This window comes from Daphnia pulex, chromosome 5, assembly GCF_021134715.1.
Source record: "Daphnia pulex isolate KAP4 chromosome 5, ASM2113471v1".
Classification (NCBI taxonomy): domain Eukaryota; kingdom Metazoa; phylum Arthropoda; class Branchiopoda; order Diplostraca; family Daphniidae; genus Daphnia; species Daphnia pulex.
In genome coordinates this window covers 3784348-3802709 of record NC_060021.1, presented here as the reverse complement: position 1 = coordinate 3802709, position 18362 = coordinate 3784348, and the positions used below count along the sequence as shown (strand labels likewise).

The window sequence follows — 18362 nt, the reverse complement described above, 5'->3', positions numbered from 1 at the left end:
CGATCGAGCCTCAACAGCAAAGAACGCTTATCAACTGCAGAACTGCTTTCGAGATGTGGACTCGTCTTTCTGCACAGCACCTTCAGAACGCTGCGGAGAATCAGCACGTGCTACAACACAGATTCTACGAGTATCAGTACAACCCGAGCCATGATGTGATGTCCCACATCACTGAAATCGAGACCCTGGCATCACAATTGAGTGACGTGGGCGCGCCCATGACTGATATTCAGATCATGACAAAAATAATATGCACGCTCCCACCGAGCTATCGCAACTTTTCAACCATATGGGACAGTGTACCAGTAAACGAACGCACGATGCCACTCCTCACATCGCGGTTGCTGAAAGAAGAATCCAACACTTTGCGCTGGTCAAGAGGTCAACAAGACGCGGCCGATACCTCATTCTTCGCCCAGAATTATCCAAACACCTATGCACCAAATCCGCGTGAATCAAGAGGTGGTCGAGCGAATCGAGGGAGAGGCGATAGAGGAAGAGGCGGCCACCGGAGCAATGGTTCAGCAAGATACCGGCCATACGTGAATTGCACATATTGCAAAAAAGATTGGCACACGCATGAAGAATGCCGAAAACGTAAACGAGATGATTTAGCCAAATCAAACGACACCGGAGCCGCAGTGACTGATTTTCTCTCGATGAACAGAATGTCTTTGAAACAGATGTCGGATCGACCAAATCAAGACAAATCAGAAGCCAATCAAGACCACAGCTTTATATCCAACTCCACCTGCTTCATAGCGCGACGCTCTCAAGATTGGTTTGCCGATTCCGGCGCCACGCAGCATATGTCCGATCAACGAGAATTCTTCAAAGAATTCACAGCCGTGGAACCCAACACGTGGTTCGTGAAGGGTATAGGCGGGTCTCAACTCCAAGTACACGGTCAAGGCAGTATTGAATTCACGGCACTTGTAGATGGAACTAAACGGACAATCAAAATCGAAACGGTCTTATTTGTGCCCGATCTTGGAGTCAATTTGCTCTCCATAGCTGCAGTTACAGAAGTCGGCGTTTCAGTACACTTTATTGAATCCAACGTGAGCTTCAATCAAAATGATACCGTCGTGATGGTCGGCGAGCGCATCGGCAGGACACTTTACCACTTGGCCATCACAGTTGACCCACCTTGTGACTGGGCATGCTTCACGATACCTGCCCCGCCGTCTATCGACGTTTGGCACCAACGACTAGCGCACACAAGCACCAAGAAGATACGCAAGATGGCGTCTCTACAAATGGTAAATGGTCTTATTCTACCCATTGATGATGTATCACGCATTCATCCCTGCACAGGCTGTATGTCAGGGAAAATGGAGCGCTCAAAATTCAAATCAGGAAGAACGAGAGCGATACAAGTTGGTCAGCTCATACATTCTGATGTATGTGGGCCTATGCACGTGGCCACGCCTAGAGGATCAAGATATTTTGTTCTATTTTCTGATGATTTTAGTGGTTACCGAAGTGTCTATTTTCTTAAACAGAAATCAGAAGTAGCTGACTCCTTCCGTGAGTACGTGAATCATCTGCGAACCGAGACTGGCCAAATGGTTCACACGCTGAGAGCCGACAACGGTGGAGAGTTTATAGGACATCAATTCAAAGAATGGCTATCCAACCATGGAATCAAACTAGAGACGTCGGCGCCACACACCCCAGAACAAAATGGTGTATCTGAACGAGCTAATAGAACCATAATGGAAGCTGCCCGATGCCTCATCCATGCCAAGAACGTTCCCCTGGAACTTTGGGGAGAGGCCATTGCCTGCGCCGTTTACACGCTTAACCGTGTGTCCACCAAGACGGCCCCCAACACTCCATACCAAAACTGGTTTGGCACAAAGCCAGATGTCTCCAATTTAAGGATTTTTGGTTCCACTGCGTACATTCACGTACCTAAGGCAGAAAGAAGAAAACTGGACTCGAAGAGTGTCACCTGCCATTTCGTCGGGTATTGCGCCACACAAAAGGCCTACCGATTCTGGGACCCAATCACAAGAAAAATCAGGGTCAGTCGTGACGTAATCTTCAACGAACAAGCCTTTGACACACCAAGACAAGACCCAACATCTGATAATGATTTTGCAGCGAGACGTCTTCTTTTAGGCCCACTAGCCAGCGCACCCAAAGAAGCTATGCCAGAAAACGTTGTCGACACCACGCCTTCTCCGCCGTACAACGAAAATAATCTTCCAGATTCAATCTTGCTTCCAGAGTCTCCTATTATTGATCCTGTTCCACCAACACCTATTGTAGACTATCCACCTTCCGTATCTCCCGCTCCAGAAGCCAATCCTCCGTCGCCTAATATTCATTTACAGGACGATGTCAACACCAACGCTCCGAACAATCACGTTCGCCATTCCAAATATCCTCTTCGAATCCGTAAGCCGAAAAGACGATGGGATGAATCACTTCTTTCAGCAGTCGAATCATGTGAGCCCAAGACCTATATGGATGCCATGACCTCACCTGATCACCTGCATTGGAAGCAAGCAATCCAGGAAGAACATGATTCCCTTTTACGCAATCAAACTTGGACTTTAAAGCCACTGCCACCTGGCGGATCTTTAATCAAATGCCGATGGGTCCTCACAATCAAGCCGGGCGTACGTGGCACTGAACCCCGCTACAAGGCAAGATTAGTTGCCAAGGGGTATTCTCAGCGTTATGGAATAGACTACGAAGAAACCTTCGCTCCAGTGGCAAAACAGGACACACTTAGGTTAATCCTGTCATTCGTCGCAGTCTACGATCTCGAAATGCGGCAGCTGGACATCAAAACAGCTTTTCTCTACGGTGAACTGGAGGAGGAATTATATCTGGAGCAACCGGAAGGCTTCGTTACTGCTGGACAAGAAAACTTGGTATGCCATCTACACAAATGCCTTTACGGTTTGAAGCAGGCATCGCGTGTATGGAATCGACATTTTGATGCTTTTCTCCGCAAGTTTGGTCTCATCCCAAGTGAATCTGATCCCTGTCTCTACCATCGCCACCACAAGGAGGAGTTCACCATGGTCATCATATGGGTGGACGATGGCCTGGTTTGTAGTAACAGCAGCAAAGCAATATCTGATATAATTAATTATCTTGCAGACCACTTCGAAATGAGATCATCTGAGGCCAACCACTTTGTAGGCCTATCGATCTTCAGAAACCGAAAAGAAAAAACGCTCTACCTGTCGCAGCCGGAATACACTGAAAAAATCTTGCAACGTTTCCACATGGACGGATGCCATCCTGTTAGTCTACCAGCCACTCCTGGAGCTTTCCTGAATAAAGAAGAAAATCTCAAGAAAACGATCCAAGTTCCCTTCAAAGAGGCCATTGGATCACTCATGTATTTGATGCTGTCATCGCGCCCAGACATCGCTTTTGCTTTGAATCAAGCTTCACAATTCTGTGAAAATCCACAAGCGGCACACTGGGCAGCCGTTAAGAAAATCTTCTCGTATCTACAAGGCACAAAAAACTACGGTCTACGCTATGGTCCCTCATTGGTCGCTCCTGTTGGTTACTCGGATTCAGATTATGCTGGAGACATCAACACCCGACAATCAACTTCAGGTTTCATCTTTCTTCTGAACGAGGGCCCCATAGCCTGGAGCAGCCGTCGTCAGAACTGTGTTGCCCTCTCCACCACTGAAGCAGAGTATGTGGCTGCTTGTGAAGCAGCCAAGGAAAGTGTGTGGTTGCGGCGTCTTCTACTTGAAATAATCCCTGATTGGAAACAACCACTACCTTTGCTCTGTGATAACATTTCTTCAATTGAACTCACTAGGAGCCCCAAATTCCATCAGCGAACCAAACACATCGACGTCCGTTTCCATTTTATCAGAGCCCAGCAAGAAGCAAAAGAAATCGACGTGAAGTACACTCCAACTACTGAACAGCTCGCAGATCCTTTCACCAAGCCATTACCGAACCCTCGCTTCTCTATTTTACGCAAGGCGATTGGTGTAGTGCCAGTTCCCGATTTATAATATTTTTCTTTTTAGAGAGAGAGCAAACACACCATCGGAGAAACGCTGATAATTTTTATTTTTTCATCATGTAGAAATTCAAACATTTATTTTATTTTTCCATACAACCCTCTCTGTCTTTCTCTCCTCTTAAAAAAAAAAACACAACTACAACAACAACAAATCTCTAGATTTAACTATCGCACCTGTACGTATGTTTGAGGAGGAGTGTTGGATGTAAGCAAACACAATATAGGTGGCAGCACATACAGGAGTGGTGGCAGCACAAGCGGGAGTTCTCTCGGCCTTCCACCTTGACTGTACAGTGCTCTCCTTTGTCACTTTCTCTTTCTCTCCGTCTGCTAAAACACGCGGTTATACGTTAACTTGTCTCCCTGTTTTTTGTATCAAGAAATCTGGTCTAAGTATTTCTTTTCTGTGTTCCAAACCTCGTTGTATCGAGACTCGTGAGTTATTCTTTTGTTCATCCGAGTTAATTAGACTCAGGTAATTATCTCTGTAATCCTGTCTCATGTATTGCATATTCAATGTACACATTTCGACATGCATTTATCAGATGTATTTTGCCTGTACAGTCAATACAGAAGCCTGTGTTGATTCAAACACAGAAGCCTAGTAAAACCCTTGTCTATTCTTTACAATTTTTGTCATGACAATTCCTTTCTATTCACTTAACAATTTCCTTCCTTGTGATTTATTCAGGAAAATGAATCATTGAGGGAAAAAAAACGGATTTTAGAAGAAAAGTTACTGACTACAATACCATTGCATCAAACGAATTTGAAAATATTGAGCTAAGAGAAAAAATTGAAGGTTTGGAGAAAGAAGAGCCGATAGTTCTTGTCCGAGGTATAATTTATATATTTTCAAATTTTGCGTGTGTATAAATGACCTTAAATATTTATAGAGATGAAGGAAACACTTGAGGGAATGAAAAGTCTCGTTGGGATCATATCATCACCAGCAGTGCACAGTCAACTAAATGTACAACCTCCAGGTTTTGGTGTTCCATCGCAATATTTAAGTAGTCCATCGTCAAGTTCTTGCCACATCGGTGCAAAATTGGTAATAGTTTTAAAAAATAGTAAAAGGGCTTTATTTCTTAAATGCTTATTGTTAGTGTAGGTAAAACTATGGGGAGAAGTTTTCATCTGCGAATCTGTGCCTAAAAAAGTGAAAACAATCTTGAAGTCTAGTGGTCAGACAGAGTTTTCTCGGAATCGCGCAGTTACTGTCATCTTGGAAAATTTATTTTCACCTGAGCAACTGGCAAATATGTCACTGTCAGGCAGAAAAAGTCCAGGAATTCCTGACGCTATTCCAAAACCGAAAATTCCGGACAAAATCCAAGAGGCTATTCACAGTAAGAAACCAAACAAGTTTATAGAGATTTACGATGTATTATAAATAACAATTTTATTTATTAGATTTCATGCAAGCAGCATGGGACGAGGCATTTTCAATCAAGGATGAAAAAGGGAGCGTTACGACTATGGCTGTTCTATCAACCACCCAAATCGATAAGGCAATTGGAGCAAGGTTATTGGCCTGTCACACCCACCTAAAAAAGAAGAAAAATCCACAATCAGACCATGAATAGAAGATATCGCCTCTCACCAGTCTCGAAACTTTCTTTACTTTTTTTTTTATTTTTCACGATTTGTTTTTGTGTTACTTTCTTAAAATGTTATCTATTACATTTTAAGAGAGTATGTGCTGCTGTGTTTTTAAACATGCCTTGTTAAACATCAAACATCTGTTCAGATGTTTGATGAAAATACAAAGACGAGAGAAAATATTTTGATTTATTTATTTAAGTTAATTTTATTAAAATATAGGTGTATTAGGCATAAATATATTTCCGGTAAAATAATTCATTTTTAATATGCTACAAATTAGCTTAAATTCAACTGTCTAAAAACCCATTTTTAGCTCGAAAGAAAAAGCTAGGGAAATCTTAATTAAAAATACGTTGGAACTTTTCAACTAGAAGTCAGCTGTAGACAACCTAATTTTTAATGGCTTTTAGCTGTTTTTGTCCAGTGGGAAAAGGGACAAAAAAACCTCACTGTAAGCTTGGCATGATAAGCTAATAGCCCCCGCGTTGTAAGCTAACGGTCAGCTACAAACAGGCTGAAATTTTCGTACGGGTTGTGAATGAAATCTACACTCTGACAATCTGAAAATATTCGCAATGCAGTATCCGGAAGAAGTCAACAGACAGGGGGGATCAATGGCGACTGCGGTTGTTGTGCAGGTGATATAGCCCTTAAGAGACTTTCTTCTTTAGCCAATCGACAATGCCCTTTGGTTTTAGGAATGTGGGAAATGACTTGCGCTGGATGGGGAAGAAGTCCATAAACATCAGCAGAGGGGAATCTATGATAGATTACACCTGAACCTGGAACAGTAGCTCCACAAGAAAATTAACATGATGCGTGTGCACCCTACGCTGCAAATTTTCACTAGATTCAACAATCATCAGCTAAAGAAGCCATATCGTGAGTGTGCACTCTACAATGCAAGCTTTAGTCGGGTATAAAGTCATGAGAAAAAGAGTTTAAAATAGAGCAATAGATTTCAATCACCATGCGCGCCTGGGGTGGGATCGAACCACCAGCCTTCCGGTTAATAGCCGAACGCAATAGCCAATTGCGCCACAGAGGCATGCTGATTGGCTAACGACACCCATTAGGAAAGAAAACATTACATTTTTACTAAGGCCAACACTAATAAAATCTTGCAGTTGACTTCCGGTATGCCATAGTGAAGAGGCTATCACGTCGTCTTCACAAGCTGAAAATCCTCAGTTCGTTCCTAGGTGGAAGCATCAGAAAAGCTATGGGAATAAATAATATCCGAGGAAAAGTAAAAAAAAAAACAAATAGTTATAGTAGTGTATCTCATCTAGACGATTAGAAGTATTGGGCAACTGTGAACTCCCCACAAACAACCAAACAATCATCATAAAAGTTCGTTCACGGCTAGCGGACAGGACAAAATATCATCAATAAAACTTGGTTGAAGACATTGGAATAGAGCACAAATTCAAGCCTGGCTAGTTCAGTCGGTAGAGCATGAGACTCTTAATCTCAGGGTTTGGGGTTCGAGCCCAACGATTGGTGTTACGTACTTGCAAACATTGTAGATTTCATTTAGATGTTGGGAGACCATCGTTAGTCATTTGTAGCTATTTCAGAAAAATTCAATGTCGGCATGAAGTTTCCATAGTGTAGTGGTTATCACGTCGGCCTAACACGCTGAAGGTCCTCAGTTCGATCCTGGGTGGAAACAAGGAAGTATTTTTTTAGAAAGACTATCAATCAGATGCATATTTTGCAATTTTGCAAAGGCCATATTCCTTGTGAATGAAATCTACAATCTGACAATCTGAAAATATTCGCAATGCTGTATCCGGAAGAATTCAGCAGACAGGGGGGGGGGATAAATGGCGACTGCGGTTGTTGTGCAGGTGATATAGCCCTTAAGAGACTTTCTTCTTTAGCCAATCGACATTGCCCTTTGGTTTTAGGAATGTGGGAAATGACTTGCGCTGGATGAGGAAGAAGTCCATAAACATCAGCAGAGGGGAATCTATGATAGATTACACCTGAACCTGGAACAGTAGCTCCACAAGAAAATGAACATGATGCGTGTGCACCCTACGCTGTAAATGTTCAGTAGATTCAATAATCATCAGATAAAGAAGCTATATCGTGAGTGTGCACTCTACAATGCAAGCTTTAGTCGGGTATAAAGTCATGAGAAGAAGATTTTAAAATGCAGCAATAGATTTCAATCACCATGCGCCCCTGGGTGGGATCGAACCACCAGCCTTCCGGGTAACAGCCGAACGCGCTAGCCAATTGCGCCACAGAGGCATGCTAATTAGCTAACGACACCCATTAGGAAAGCAAAAAATACATTTTTGTGCAGCTGCTGTGCTGTCTGTGCTGTGCTGTGCTGTTCTTCTTGTTTCTATTTCATAAACATCACGGATGTTTTTATGAATTCATTGATTCAATTAACTTTTAATGGTGTATTGGACATTAATTCACATATCCTGTAAGAATAAATCGCTTTGAATAAGCGAAACGGTAAAGATATCAAATTCAAATTCATTGAAGTGGTGTTTCCCAGCTTATCAAAGCAGTATTTTTGATTTTTCTTCAACGCCAATGCAAGATATGACTTACGAGGAGTTATCTTGTCAATTATTCATGTGTGAGCGAAAAAGAAATGAACAACTAAATTTTTACCTAAAAAGTATCATTTTTGAAAATTGACTTCAACTCCGTAGGTTGACTAGACTGCTAAGAACTATCAATAATAGCTAAATAACGAGAGCCGAGAATCGAACTCGGGTCAATTGCATGGAAGGCAACTATGCTAACCACTATACCACCATCACTTGATATAAGTGAGCGTCATCACTTTCGTATTGTCACATCTTTTTAAATTACAGAAAATTGACCAGTATTACCACTTGGTGACCTGGTATAGTGGGTACATTAAGCATTCTCTATCACTATATCAAAGCAACCTCTCTAATTATGGTGCAAAGCGATGATCATGTAAATTCAGATAACGATATGGTTGTCAGGAGTTGACGCCTTAGCCTTGGCCATCCTGACCACATCATATGTACCTAAATTCCTTTTCACTACTGATGTGGCATATATTAAAACTTTTTTCTCCACTGGCTCGCGTCACTGGCTTATTGCACTGGAAGAGGGAAGAAATCCATAAACACCAGAGGAGAATCTATGATAGCAGCCGAACGCGCAAGCCAATTGCGACACAGATGCATGCTGATTGACTAACGACACCCATTAGGAAAGCAAACAATACGTTTTTACTACGGCCAAAAATAATAAAATCTTGCAGTTGACTTCCGGTATCCCATAGTGTAGAGGTTATCACGTCGTCTTCGTAAACTGAAAATCCTCAGTTTGTTCCTAGGTGGAAGCATCAGAAACGCTATGGGAATAAATAATATCCGAGGAAAAGTAAAAAAAAAATATTAATAGTAGTGTATCTCATCTAGACGATTAGAAGTATAAGGCAACTGTGAATTCCCCACAAAGAACCAAACAATCATCATAAAACTTCGTTCACGGCTAGTGGACAGTACAAAATATGGTCAATTCAAACTTGATTGATAACATTGGAATAGACCCTTTTTTTAGGCTTTTAGGCCTGGCTAGCTCAGTCGGTAGAGCATGAGACTCTTAATCTCAGGGTCGGGGGTTCGAGCCCCCCGTTGGGCGTTACATATTTGCAAATATTGTAGATTTAATTTAGATGTTGGGAGACCATCGTTAGTATTTTGTAGTCATTTCAGAAAAATTCAGTGTTGACGGTAATTTTCCATAGTTTAGTGGTTATCACGTCGGTCTAACACGCTCATGGACCTCAGTTCGATCCTAGGTGGAAACAGATAAGTATTTTTTAGAAAGACTGTCAATCAGATGCATATTCTGCATTTTTGCAAAGGCCATATTCCTTCCCGTACGAAAATGCTCGCTGCCCAAAATAGCTACCAGCTATCTACTAGCTAGTCCTAGATAGGGGAGTTTTTAGTTAGATAAGTTTAGCTTTCCCTATCTAGAATTAACTTAACATATGTAAGCTAGAGCTATTTTAAGTATGAAATTGGATAGCTTATAGTTGTTTAGCCGCTTCATTACTTCGTTTAGCTTAGATATGTGAGTTGTGCAAACACAGTAATGTTATAGCAGAGAAAAAGCTAATAATATTTCGATTTTCCATATACGAAAATTTTAGCCGATTGGCAACTGACCGTTAGCTATCGTGATGTATCTATATTTTTTTATTTGGTTGAGTGAATAATATATACACATACATAGTTGATAATATAAACTTATGTCTTTATAATCATCGTAGACGGATATTTTTATATAAAATTAAAAAAAAATAAAGAAAGAAAGAATTTTAAATATTTTAAGGGACTTACTAACAACCTTTTTATATATATACGCCCTAATAATAAGCCTGGCACCATTGTTTGAAATTTCAAACAGCACATAAATCTCGTCTGCAAATTTTTTCACTTTCATATGTCATCATCCAATATTTGAGTTTTTTAAGGTGTGAATATGTCTAAAAGAAATGCCTGTGACACCGGTAATAATAATAATAATAATGTATTTCACTTAATATAGCGCCTTTTCCATTAACATGATCAAAGGCGCTTTCTTTCCCGACGAGCACGTTGATCAATTACATCTCTAAATGCAACAGTTATTAAATGGGTCTTCAGGCGAGAGCGGAACTGGGCTAGGGAAGACGCAATACGGACATTCTGAGGAAGAGAATTCCAAAGCTGGGGAGCATACGTCTTGAAGGACCGGCAGCCATAAGTATTGGTACGGGACTTCATTGAAATTAGTCTATCACAGGCCAAGCGAGAGGAGACAGGTAGACGGAGGAGGGACGACAAGTAACGAGGAGCCAGACAGTGTAGACAACGATACGTGAGCAGCGCAATTTTGAAATCAATTCGAAATGCAATAGGGAGCCAATGGAGATCGAGGAGAATAGGAGAAATCAGGTCGCACTTTTTCGCGCCTTTGATGAGACGAGCCGCTGCATTCTGGACACGCTGGAGACGATCTAGTGATGACTTCGGCAGTCCCACTAGGAGAGAGTTGCAGTAGTCTAGTTGAGTGATGACAAAGGCATGAATAAGTTGAGCAAGTGCGGACTCGGTGAGGAATTTACTTATTTGAGAAATTCTCCTCAAATGGTAGAAAGCCTTCTTGCAAGCCGAACGAACTTGAGCATCCATGGTGAGGTGCGAGTCAAGTATCACACCAAGACTTCTCACTGTAGAGACCGGTCGAATATCAGCGTCGCCAACAGTCAGGAAATAAGGAGCAGGTTCAACACCCACATGCTTGGAGTACACCAACATGACTTCAGTCTTCGAGTCGTTGTATTTGATCATGTTTTGCGCACCCCATCTCCTCGTTTCAGCTATGCAGGCAGATAGAGAAGAAAAAGCTCGCCGTTGATCAGCACCATCTTTGGAGATCCGAAATGATACATATTTCTGGTCGTCATCGGCATACTGATGATCAGAGATACCATAGCTGGTAGATATTTCATGGATCGGGGTGGTGTATAGGATATACAGGACAGGACCGAGAACAGACCCTTGAGGAACACCAGAGGGGAGAAGAACAGCAGATGAAAATTGGCCTGACACACTGACAGATTGACGCCGATCCGAAAGGTAAGATTGAAACCATGCTAGCGTGGGGCCACAAATACCAAATTTAGCAGAAAGCCGAGCAATAAGGATCTGATGGTCAACAAAGTCAAAAGCAGCACTCTGATCAAGGAAGGCAACAACAGTAGCTACATCTTTTTCGTCAGCAGAAACAAGTAAATCATTACAGACTTTCAAAAGAGCAGTTTCAGTAGAGTGAAACGGCCTGTAGGCCGACTGCACGGGGACGAAGAGAGACTCAGATTCAGTTTCCAGATAATCATGAAGTTGTCTAACGACAACACGCTCAATAATTTTGGACAAAAAAGAAAGATTAGATACAGGCCGATAGTTGTTTAGGACATCAGGGTTCAGATTAGGCTTCTTCAACAATGGTGTCACGACAGCAAGTTTCATATCATCAGGGAAGACACCCAGCGAGAGGGACAGATTCACCAGTTTAGTTATAGGTGTGACAAGAATTTCAGCAACCTTCTTCAACAGAAATGTCGGAATGGGATCCAGGGGCGAAGACTTAGTTGGGCAGCGAGTAATCAAAGAAAGAACATCAGCACTCGTTACTGGGGCAAACTTTGTGAAAGAACGAGAAGTCATTGGTTGTTCGGTTACCGAAGTCGATCCAAAGACGTCTAGGCTCGTCCTGATGTCATGAATTTTCTTCAGAAAAAAGTCACCAAATTTCTCAAGAAGAGCAGGTAGATCAGTATGCGATGGAAGGCGAAGAGCAGGCTTCATCAAAAGAAACGAGTCAACAATCTTGAATAACGACTTCTTTCCGGTTTGCTCAGTAATCTTGGAATTGAGAAAATCCACTTTCGCAGAAGATATAAGGGATCTCAATTTGCTCAGAGCTTGATGCAAAATCCCCTTGTCAATAGTCAGACTTGTAGCTTTCCAACGTCTCTCCAGCCTCCTAACTTCTTTACGAGTAGAGGCAATTTCTTGATTATTCCAGGGGTTGTCAGGCCGAATAGTGAATACTCTTTTTTGTAGTGGTGCATGTTTATCCAGTACCTCAGTTAAGCCAGCGTTGTACAAGTCTAGAAGGCGAGCGATGTCATCAGTTTCATCGGTGAGCAGAGGAAGGCAGAGAAGATCAGTAGCAAACCTATCCATGTCGATAGCTTTTAAGTTTCTGAGTGAGACAGTTTTCTTGGGTCGAACAGGGCGACTGGCATTGGCAAGCCAATGAACGGCATAGTGATCACTCAAAGGATCAAACACATCACAGTTTAGAACCAAACTATCCACCGACCTTGAAATCACCAAGTCGAGCGTGTGGCCACTAATGTGAGTAGGGCCACTAACATGCTGAAGCAGATCACAAGATTCCAGAAAGGAAAGGAACTTTTGGCACACTAGGTTAGACTTGGTGTCAACATGGATGTTGAAATCACCAACGATCAACAGCTTTGAGGGAGTAGGAAGAAGCAGCTCAAGCAAGTCAGCAAACTCAGTCAAAAATAGACTAGGGCTGAGTGAGGGAGAGCGATATATCACCACCAAGCATATCGTATTGCCATTCACAGAAAGAGATGCAGGAAGATATTCAAAAGACGCAGGCTTGAAGTCAACATTAAGGCCGTTTACACGAATCGAGTCACGAAAAAGTAGGGCGATTCCTCCCCCTCTTCCACTAGCTCTCGGGCAATGTATCGCTGAGTAACCAGCTGGGCACACGTCACGAAGTATAACGTCACCAATGTCTTCATTCAGCCAAGTCTCGGTGATAGCTAATAGATCTATACCAGTAACAGTAATATGGTAATTGAACAAGTGTTTGTTGCTGACAAGAGATCTGGCGTTGGCGAGGCCGCAGAAAAGGAATCTTGATCTAGCTCTAGCAATCTTTGCTGATTTACCTCCCCTCATGCCACGACGCGAAGATGGGACAGCAGCAATGTTGAGAGATCTGACGACCCGAAGCATTGTGCTCGAAAGACGCTGGGGCACCAGGGAAGAGAAGCAAAGAGAGTAGAACAGCTGATTCAAAATCGCCATGGGGCATAAAGGCAAAACATTGAATGACACCTTCACACTAGAACTGTAGAGGAGATGAAATTCCAATTTCACGCCGTAGAAAGAAAATCACGATATGCAGCACAGCAAACAGTATATTCAAGGTGAAAGACACACTGTGAAACTATAAAAACATAGAGAATAAACTGAAAATGTCGGGAGCTCAATTTGGTGCTGCCACTTCGGGCGCGACTCAGCAGACACCGGTCTTTTACATAAGAAAACCGTTAAAAGACGAATAAAAAATGAATTGTTATTGGATGAAAAAGTAAAAGAGTTAAGAGTGATTGCAGCAAATGAGTTGTTGCAGTCAAATTGTGACGGCCTTGCCAGCCCACCAACACATTTGCTAGCGTCATCGTCGGTGATTCGGTCTCCACAACCTTCAACAAGTTCAAACTCTGAGGTAATTATCATTAAATGAGAAAACGGATTTCCAATAATAATCACTGGTGATGGTTGGACGATCACAATATAAACTCACACTGAAGTTACACTTATACTAACACTAACACAAACACAAACACAAAGTAGATTATAAGGAAACTTTATTTACCACTTGTTAGGGAGTAAACTGCCGGAATCACTCTGCCGGGATGAGGCAGAGCGTGGGCTTTTTATACTTGGGGTTAGTTATTGCAACATAGATAAAGACACGTATACAGTTGCACCATCACCAGGATGTGGTGGTGCAAGAAGAGAAAGATGTTTGTCGGATGGCGCAATTAACATTGCACCATCTGAAGCAACCTTAGTATCAAGGTTGAAAGCGCCTTGTCATAAAAGTCTGACGGCTTTCACCTTGAGAGGCATCGCTCCCGCCTCGCTACATTCCTCCCTTACCCGAAGAAATTCTGGGTAGGAGGGTGAAACAAAACCCAATAATTGAACAAGCATAATTGATAGCATATATTGTATAGAGAAAGCGATTGACTAATACATAATTGACAAAATTTTATACCAACACCAAAACGAGTAAATGTGAAATAAGTATAATAAACGAGATAAAATATAAAAGAAACAATTAGATTGGGTTATGGGGATTGATGATGGTGTCATTTGAGTCTTCATCAGTATCCGCATAGGGTACTAATGATTCCCAACGACAAGGCACCATTTGGTCCGAGTTTTCTTCTTCACCTGCTTCCTCTCTTTCTTCATAAATTTCTTCTTCCTCTTCGTCCACGATCTCTCCTTCTTCCAGTTCCTCTCTTTCTTCATAAATTTCTTCTTCCTCTTCGTCTACGATTTCTCCTTCTTCTTGTTCTTCCTCCATTGCTGCGTGTCTTTCCGGGCTCCTTTCGTCCTCAATTTTAAATCATGAGTATATGCTAGTTGATTTGGAGTCGTCTTCTAATTTGAAAGTTGTTGCTGTAGATGTTTGAGTGATTGTAGCCTTTCCTTGTGTGAGAAGCCGCGGTGTGTGTGCGATGCGATCTGCATCGGCCACATCCCAGATTAAAGTCATGTGGTTATGCGTGTGTACACCATCTGAGATGTTAGCTCTTCCCAATGGAGTGTCGATCAAATCGTTTTCTTCTTGTAGAATTATAGTTTCTTCCACCATGCAGTTCAATACTTGAGTCGATATAGTGCGCATCCACGCACCACTTTCTGATGGTTCCGGCACGAACAGCCATTTTCCGTCGGCAAATTTCATCGGCATTTCTTCACAACGTTTGGTTTGTGTCATGATCTTACATTCGGCTTCCGTTGTGTCGACTGCACGTTTGTCGGGCAATAACCGCGCACTTTCAATCCATCTTTTCTATCGGTCCAAACAGCGTAGTCTGCGTTGCGTTCAGTCGGGCGGCGAATTGGCTGACAAAGTTCGTCATCGATTCGGAGATGTTCTCGTCTTATTGGATCCTTGCAGTTACAAATTGTAGTCTTGAAGGCGACCGCGTAGACGCTCAGCAGTAGAAGGATATAGATAGTCATCCTTAACATTTTGTTTTGAAAGTGGCGATACATCGGCTGAATGGCGCCGTCTGGGTGGAATTATTGTATAGTCAACTCCACCATGTTGTTAATCTTCTTTGTATTTTTGTGGCGAAATGGTGGCTGTCGCTCCAGTTCGGTTTTAATATTCGAAAGTTTGTGTCTCTTTTTTTAATAGTTTAAATGGGGGGAGAGAAAGAAAAATGAATGATAGAAATCGAAAATATGCTTGTATTGTGGGGGAATGTGTAGAATGGAGGTTTTTTTTTTTACTTTACTTGAAAAATGGAGGGCATTATGATAAATTTAGGTTAACTTTTACTTTTAATATGATTGAATTTTATATGGGAAAGTTTTAGTTTATATCTATTTGCTCGTGCTGGTTATTTACGGAAGGAGAGAAAATTTACAATAACTGCTATATGGGCGGGGTGATTCTTACTTTTAGCGCTAGATGGCGTATGCGTTCACTTTCTTGTGAAAATTCGGTTTGAGCGATGCTTTCACTTTCGTTAAGGTATGCATATTGCCAGCGGGGTCATTGACTCATTTTGTTTATTTATTTTTTTAAATTGTATAGAGTTTGTAAAAATGATGTTGAAGAATATTTTACTTTTACTTTTCTAATCAGATATGCTTTTGTAAGGTAAGTTGGAGATTTTTAGGAAGAATTTTACTAATCTCTTGTTTGTCTTTCAAGTTTAGAGAATAATTGATCAGTAGGCCTATGCCTGAAAACGACTGAAAACCAAATAGGGTTACTTTTTTTTATCGAATTGATTCGTGTTAGTTCGGTTGTATTTTTTTTTTTTTTTTTTGTGTTTAGCTATTGATCGGTGTTTTTAATTCAGTTACTGTCCGCCCGGATTTATTTTATGCACTTCGATTGAATTGTGCTTATTTTGCTCTTTTTATTTTATGTTCTTATTTCGTCATTCTCGCCGCATTTATATTCCGTATTCAGCCCATTTAAAGTTTGACACAAATATGGAAGAGAAAACAACACGACATGGGAATATTCTATTTATGGTTTGTTTTGTTTTTTTAAAAAATCAAACTACTAAAAAGCGAAAGAAAGAAAAGGGAAAACAAATAGTGACAGAAATTTTAAAGAAACAACGCTGTTTATTGAAAAATGCTGTTTGTTTCCATCTATGTGGGAAAACATAAACTTATTACTAATGTTATACATTTAATTTCTACGCCTTAAATTGTATCTATGATTTACTATAATAGGGGTCTGCATATTAGTGTCAGAAATTGATGCGCTTAGAATTGTATCTGGTTGGGGTTGCTGCTGTTTAGGTTTTCGTCCTCTACGTTTAGGATTACACTTGGGTTAGGTATATATATATTTTTTTTATTTCAGGTGTACCCCAAATTTTAGCTATTATAGGGGTGGTATCTGAAACAAATACTTCATTTGGATTTTCTGTTTCCAACTTAATCCTATTTACATGTACAACAAATTTGGCCTTGGATAATGGATTGGCTAATATCTAAAAAATTATCTCAGAAGTTATTTAGTTAGTTATTAGTTATTTATATAGAAGTTATTTCCCAGACACCATGTAGGGTCTTATCCATCTATTACTAAATTTTTCTGTTGTTACATATGCTTTTAAAAGAACGTGATCATTGATTTTTAATTTCACTAATTTACTCCCTTGATCATAAGATTGCTTCTGCTTTACTTGCGCTTTTTCTAATTTTCCTTTTGAATAATCTAGAGCTTTTCACCAAAGTCTTTCGTAGTCATCGTCGTCTTCAAAGACTTGAAAGTCTTGCGTTATCGCAATGTCATTGGGTATAGTTGGATTACGTTTAAAGAATAGATTAAATGGACAACTATCGATGCTTGAGTGTTGCGAAGTGTTATAAGCGAATGTAACAAAGTCGAGGTACATATCCCAAGACTCTGGTTCTTCGTTAACATAGCAAGCAAGCATATCGCATAGTGTGCGATTAAATCTTTCTACAAAAATATCTGTTTGTGGGTGGTAACTAGTGGTCTTGATCTGCTTGATTTTAAATAACACACAGATATGAGAGATAAGTTTTGAAAGAAAATTGGTACCTTGATCGGTTAGTACTCTTTCTGGTGGACCATATTTAGTATAAACTTTCTTTACTAAGTGTTCAGCTATCGTATAAGCTTTTTGATTCTCCATTGGAATGGTCATAACAAATCTACTTGCATAATCAGACAGAACTAATATATATTTGTTTCCATTACTACTTTCCGTGACCGGTCCAACTATATCCATTGCAATCTGTTCCCAAACTTTGGTTACAGGTGGCAAAGGTTTAAGTGGTGCTTTAATTGAGCCGTAGGCTTTTCGTTTAGCACATGTGATGCAATTGCTCACATATGCTTTAACGTCGTTGCCTAGTCCGGGCCAAAGGTATTGGCGTTTAATTCTCGCTAAGCTCTTTGCAACTTTTAAATGCCCTGCTAACATGTGGTCATGATTCATCTTTAGTATTTCTTCTATCTTTTCTTTTGGTACTACAATTTTTCCGTCATAGGTTACGAGTAAACCTGCATTATCAAATTGAAATTCTTGTTTGTCGTTTTCGCATTCACTAATTATTCGAATTATTTCTTTGCAATATTTGTCGTTACGTTGCGCTGTTATCCAATCGTTTTGCATTATTTCGGGTTTTATATAGCGCCTATTACTGGGAGTGGTTGTCTATTTAAACCATCTGCATTTTGATTCTCCTGGCCAGGACGGTGTATAAGTGTCATATTATATGCCTGCATTTCGTACGCCCAACGTGCTAATCTTCCGTGTGGGTCCTTTTTCTTCATCAATGTTTCTAACGGTTTATGATCTGTAAATACTCTAAAAGTTCTACCATAAAGATATGGTCTGAAATGCTCTAATGCATGTACAATGGCTAAACATTCTTTTTCTGAAATATTCCAAATACGTTCTCGTTCGTCTAAATGTCGCGAAGTGTATGCTATTACTACTTCGTGTTCTCCGTGTATGGTTTCTGGATCCGTTTCTGAGGGCGGTGTATACTGTATCTGCGCTAATACTTCACCAATCCCGTATCCTGAGGCGTCCACGTAGACTAGAAATTCCCATGGTAAAATCTGGATACCTCAGAAGTGGATTGCTGGTTAGGCA

At 40.9% G+C, this 18362-nt stretch overlaps 1 protein-coding gene and 3 non-coding genes across 4 annotated transcripts; 3 read left to right on the top strand and 1 right to left on the bottom strand.

Moving 5' to 3' along the window:
* Positions 1–3458: 3458 nt before the first annotated feature.
* Positions 3459–5805, top strand: LOC124193579. The gene is made up of 5 exons (XM_046587479.1): positions 3459–4493; positions 4710–4856; positions 4915–5072; positions 5133–5370; positions 5435–5805. Exons 3-5 carry the CDS (start codon positions 4917–4919, stop codon positions 5605–5607), a joined length of 567 nt encoding a protein of 188 aa, XP_046443435.1. The 5' UTR covers positions 3459–4493; positions 4710–4856; positions 4915–4916; the 3' UTR covers positions 5608–5805.
* A 1423-nt stretch (positions 5806–7228) lies between these two features.
* Positions 7229–7301, top strand: Trnav-aac. Its single transcript has one exon. It is a non-coding gene; the product is annotated as a tRNA-Val (tRNA).
* Positions 7302–7814: 513 nt separating this feature from the next.
* Positions 7815–7888, bottom strand: Trnan-guu. The gene has a single exon. It is a non-coding gene; the product is annotated as a tRNA-Asn (tRNA).
* Positions 7889–9204: 1316 nt separating this feature from the next.
* Positions 9205–9277, top strand: Trnak-cuu. Its single transcript has one exon. It is a non-coding gene; the product is annotated as a tRNA-Lys (tRNA).
* The last annotated feature ends 9085 nt before the right edge of the window (positions 9278–18362 follow it).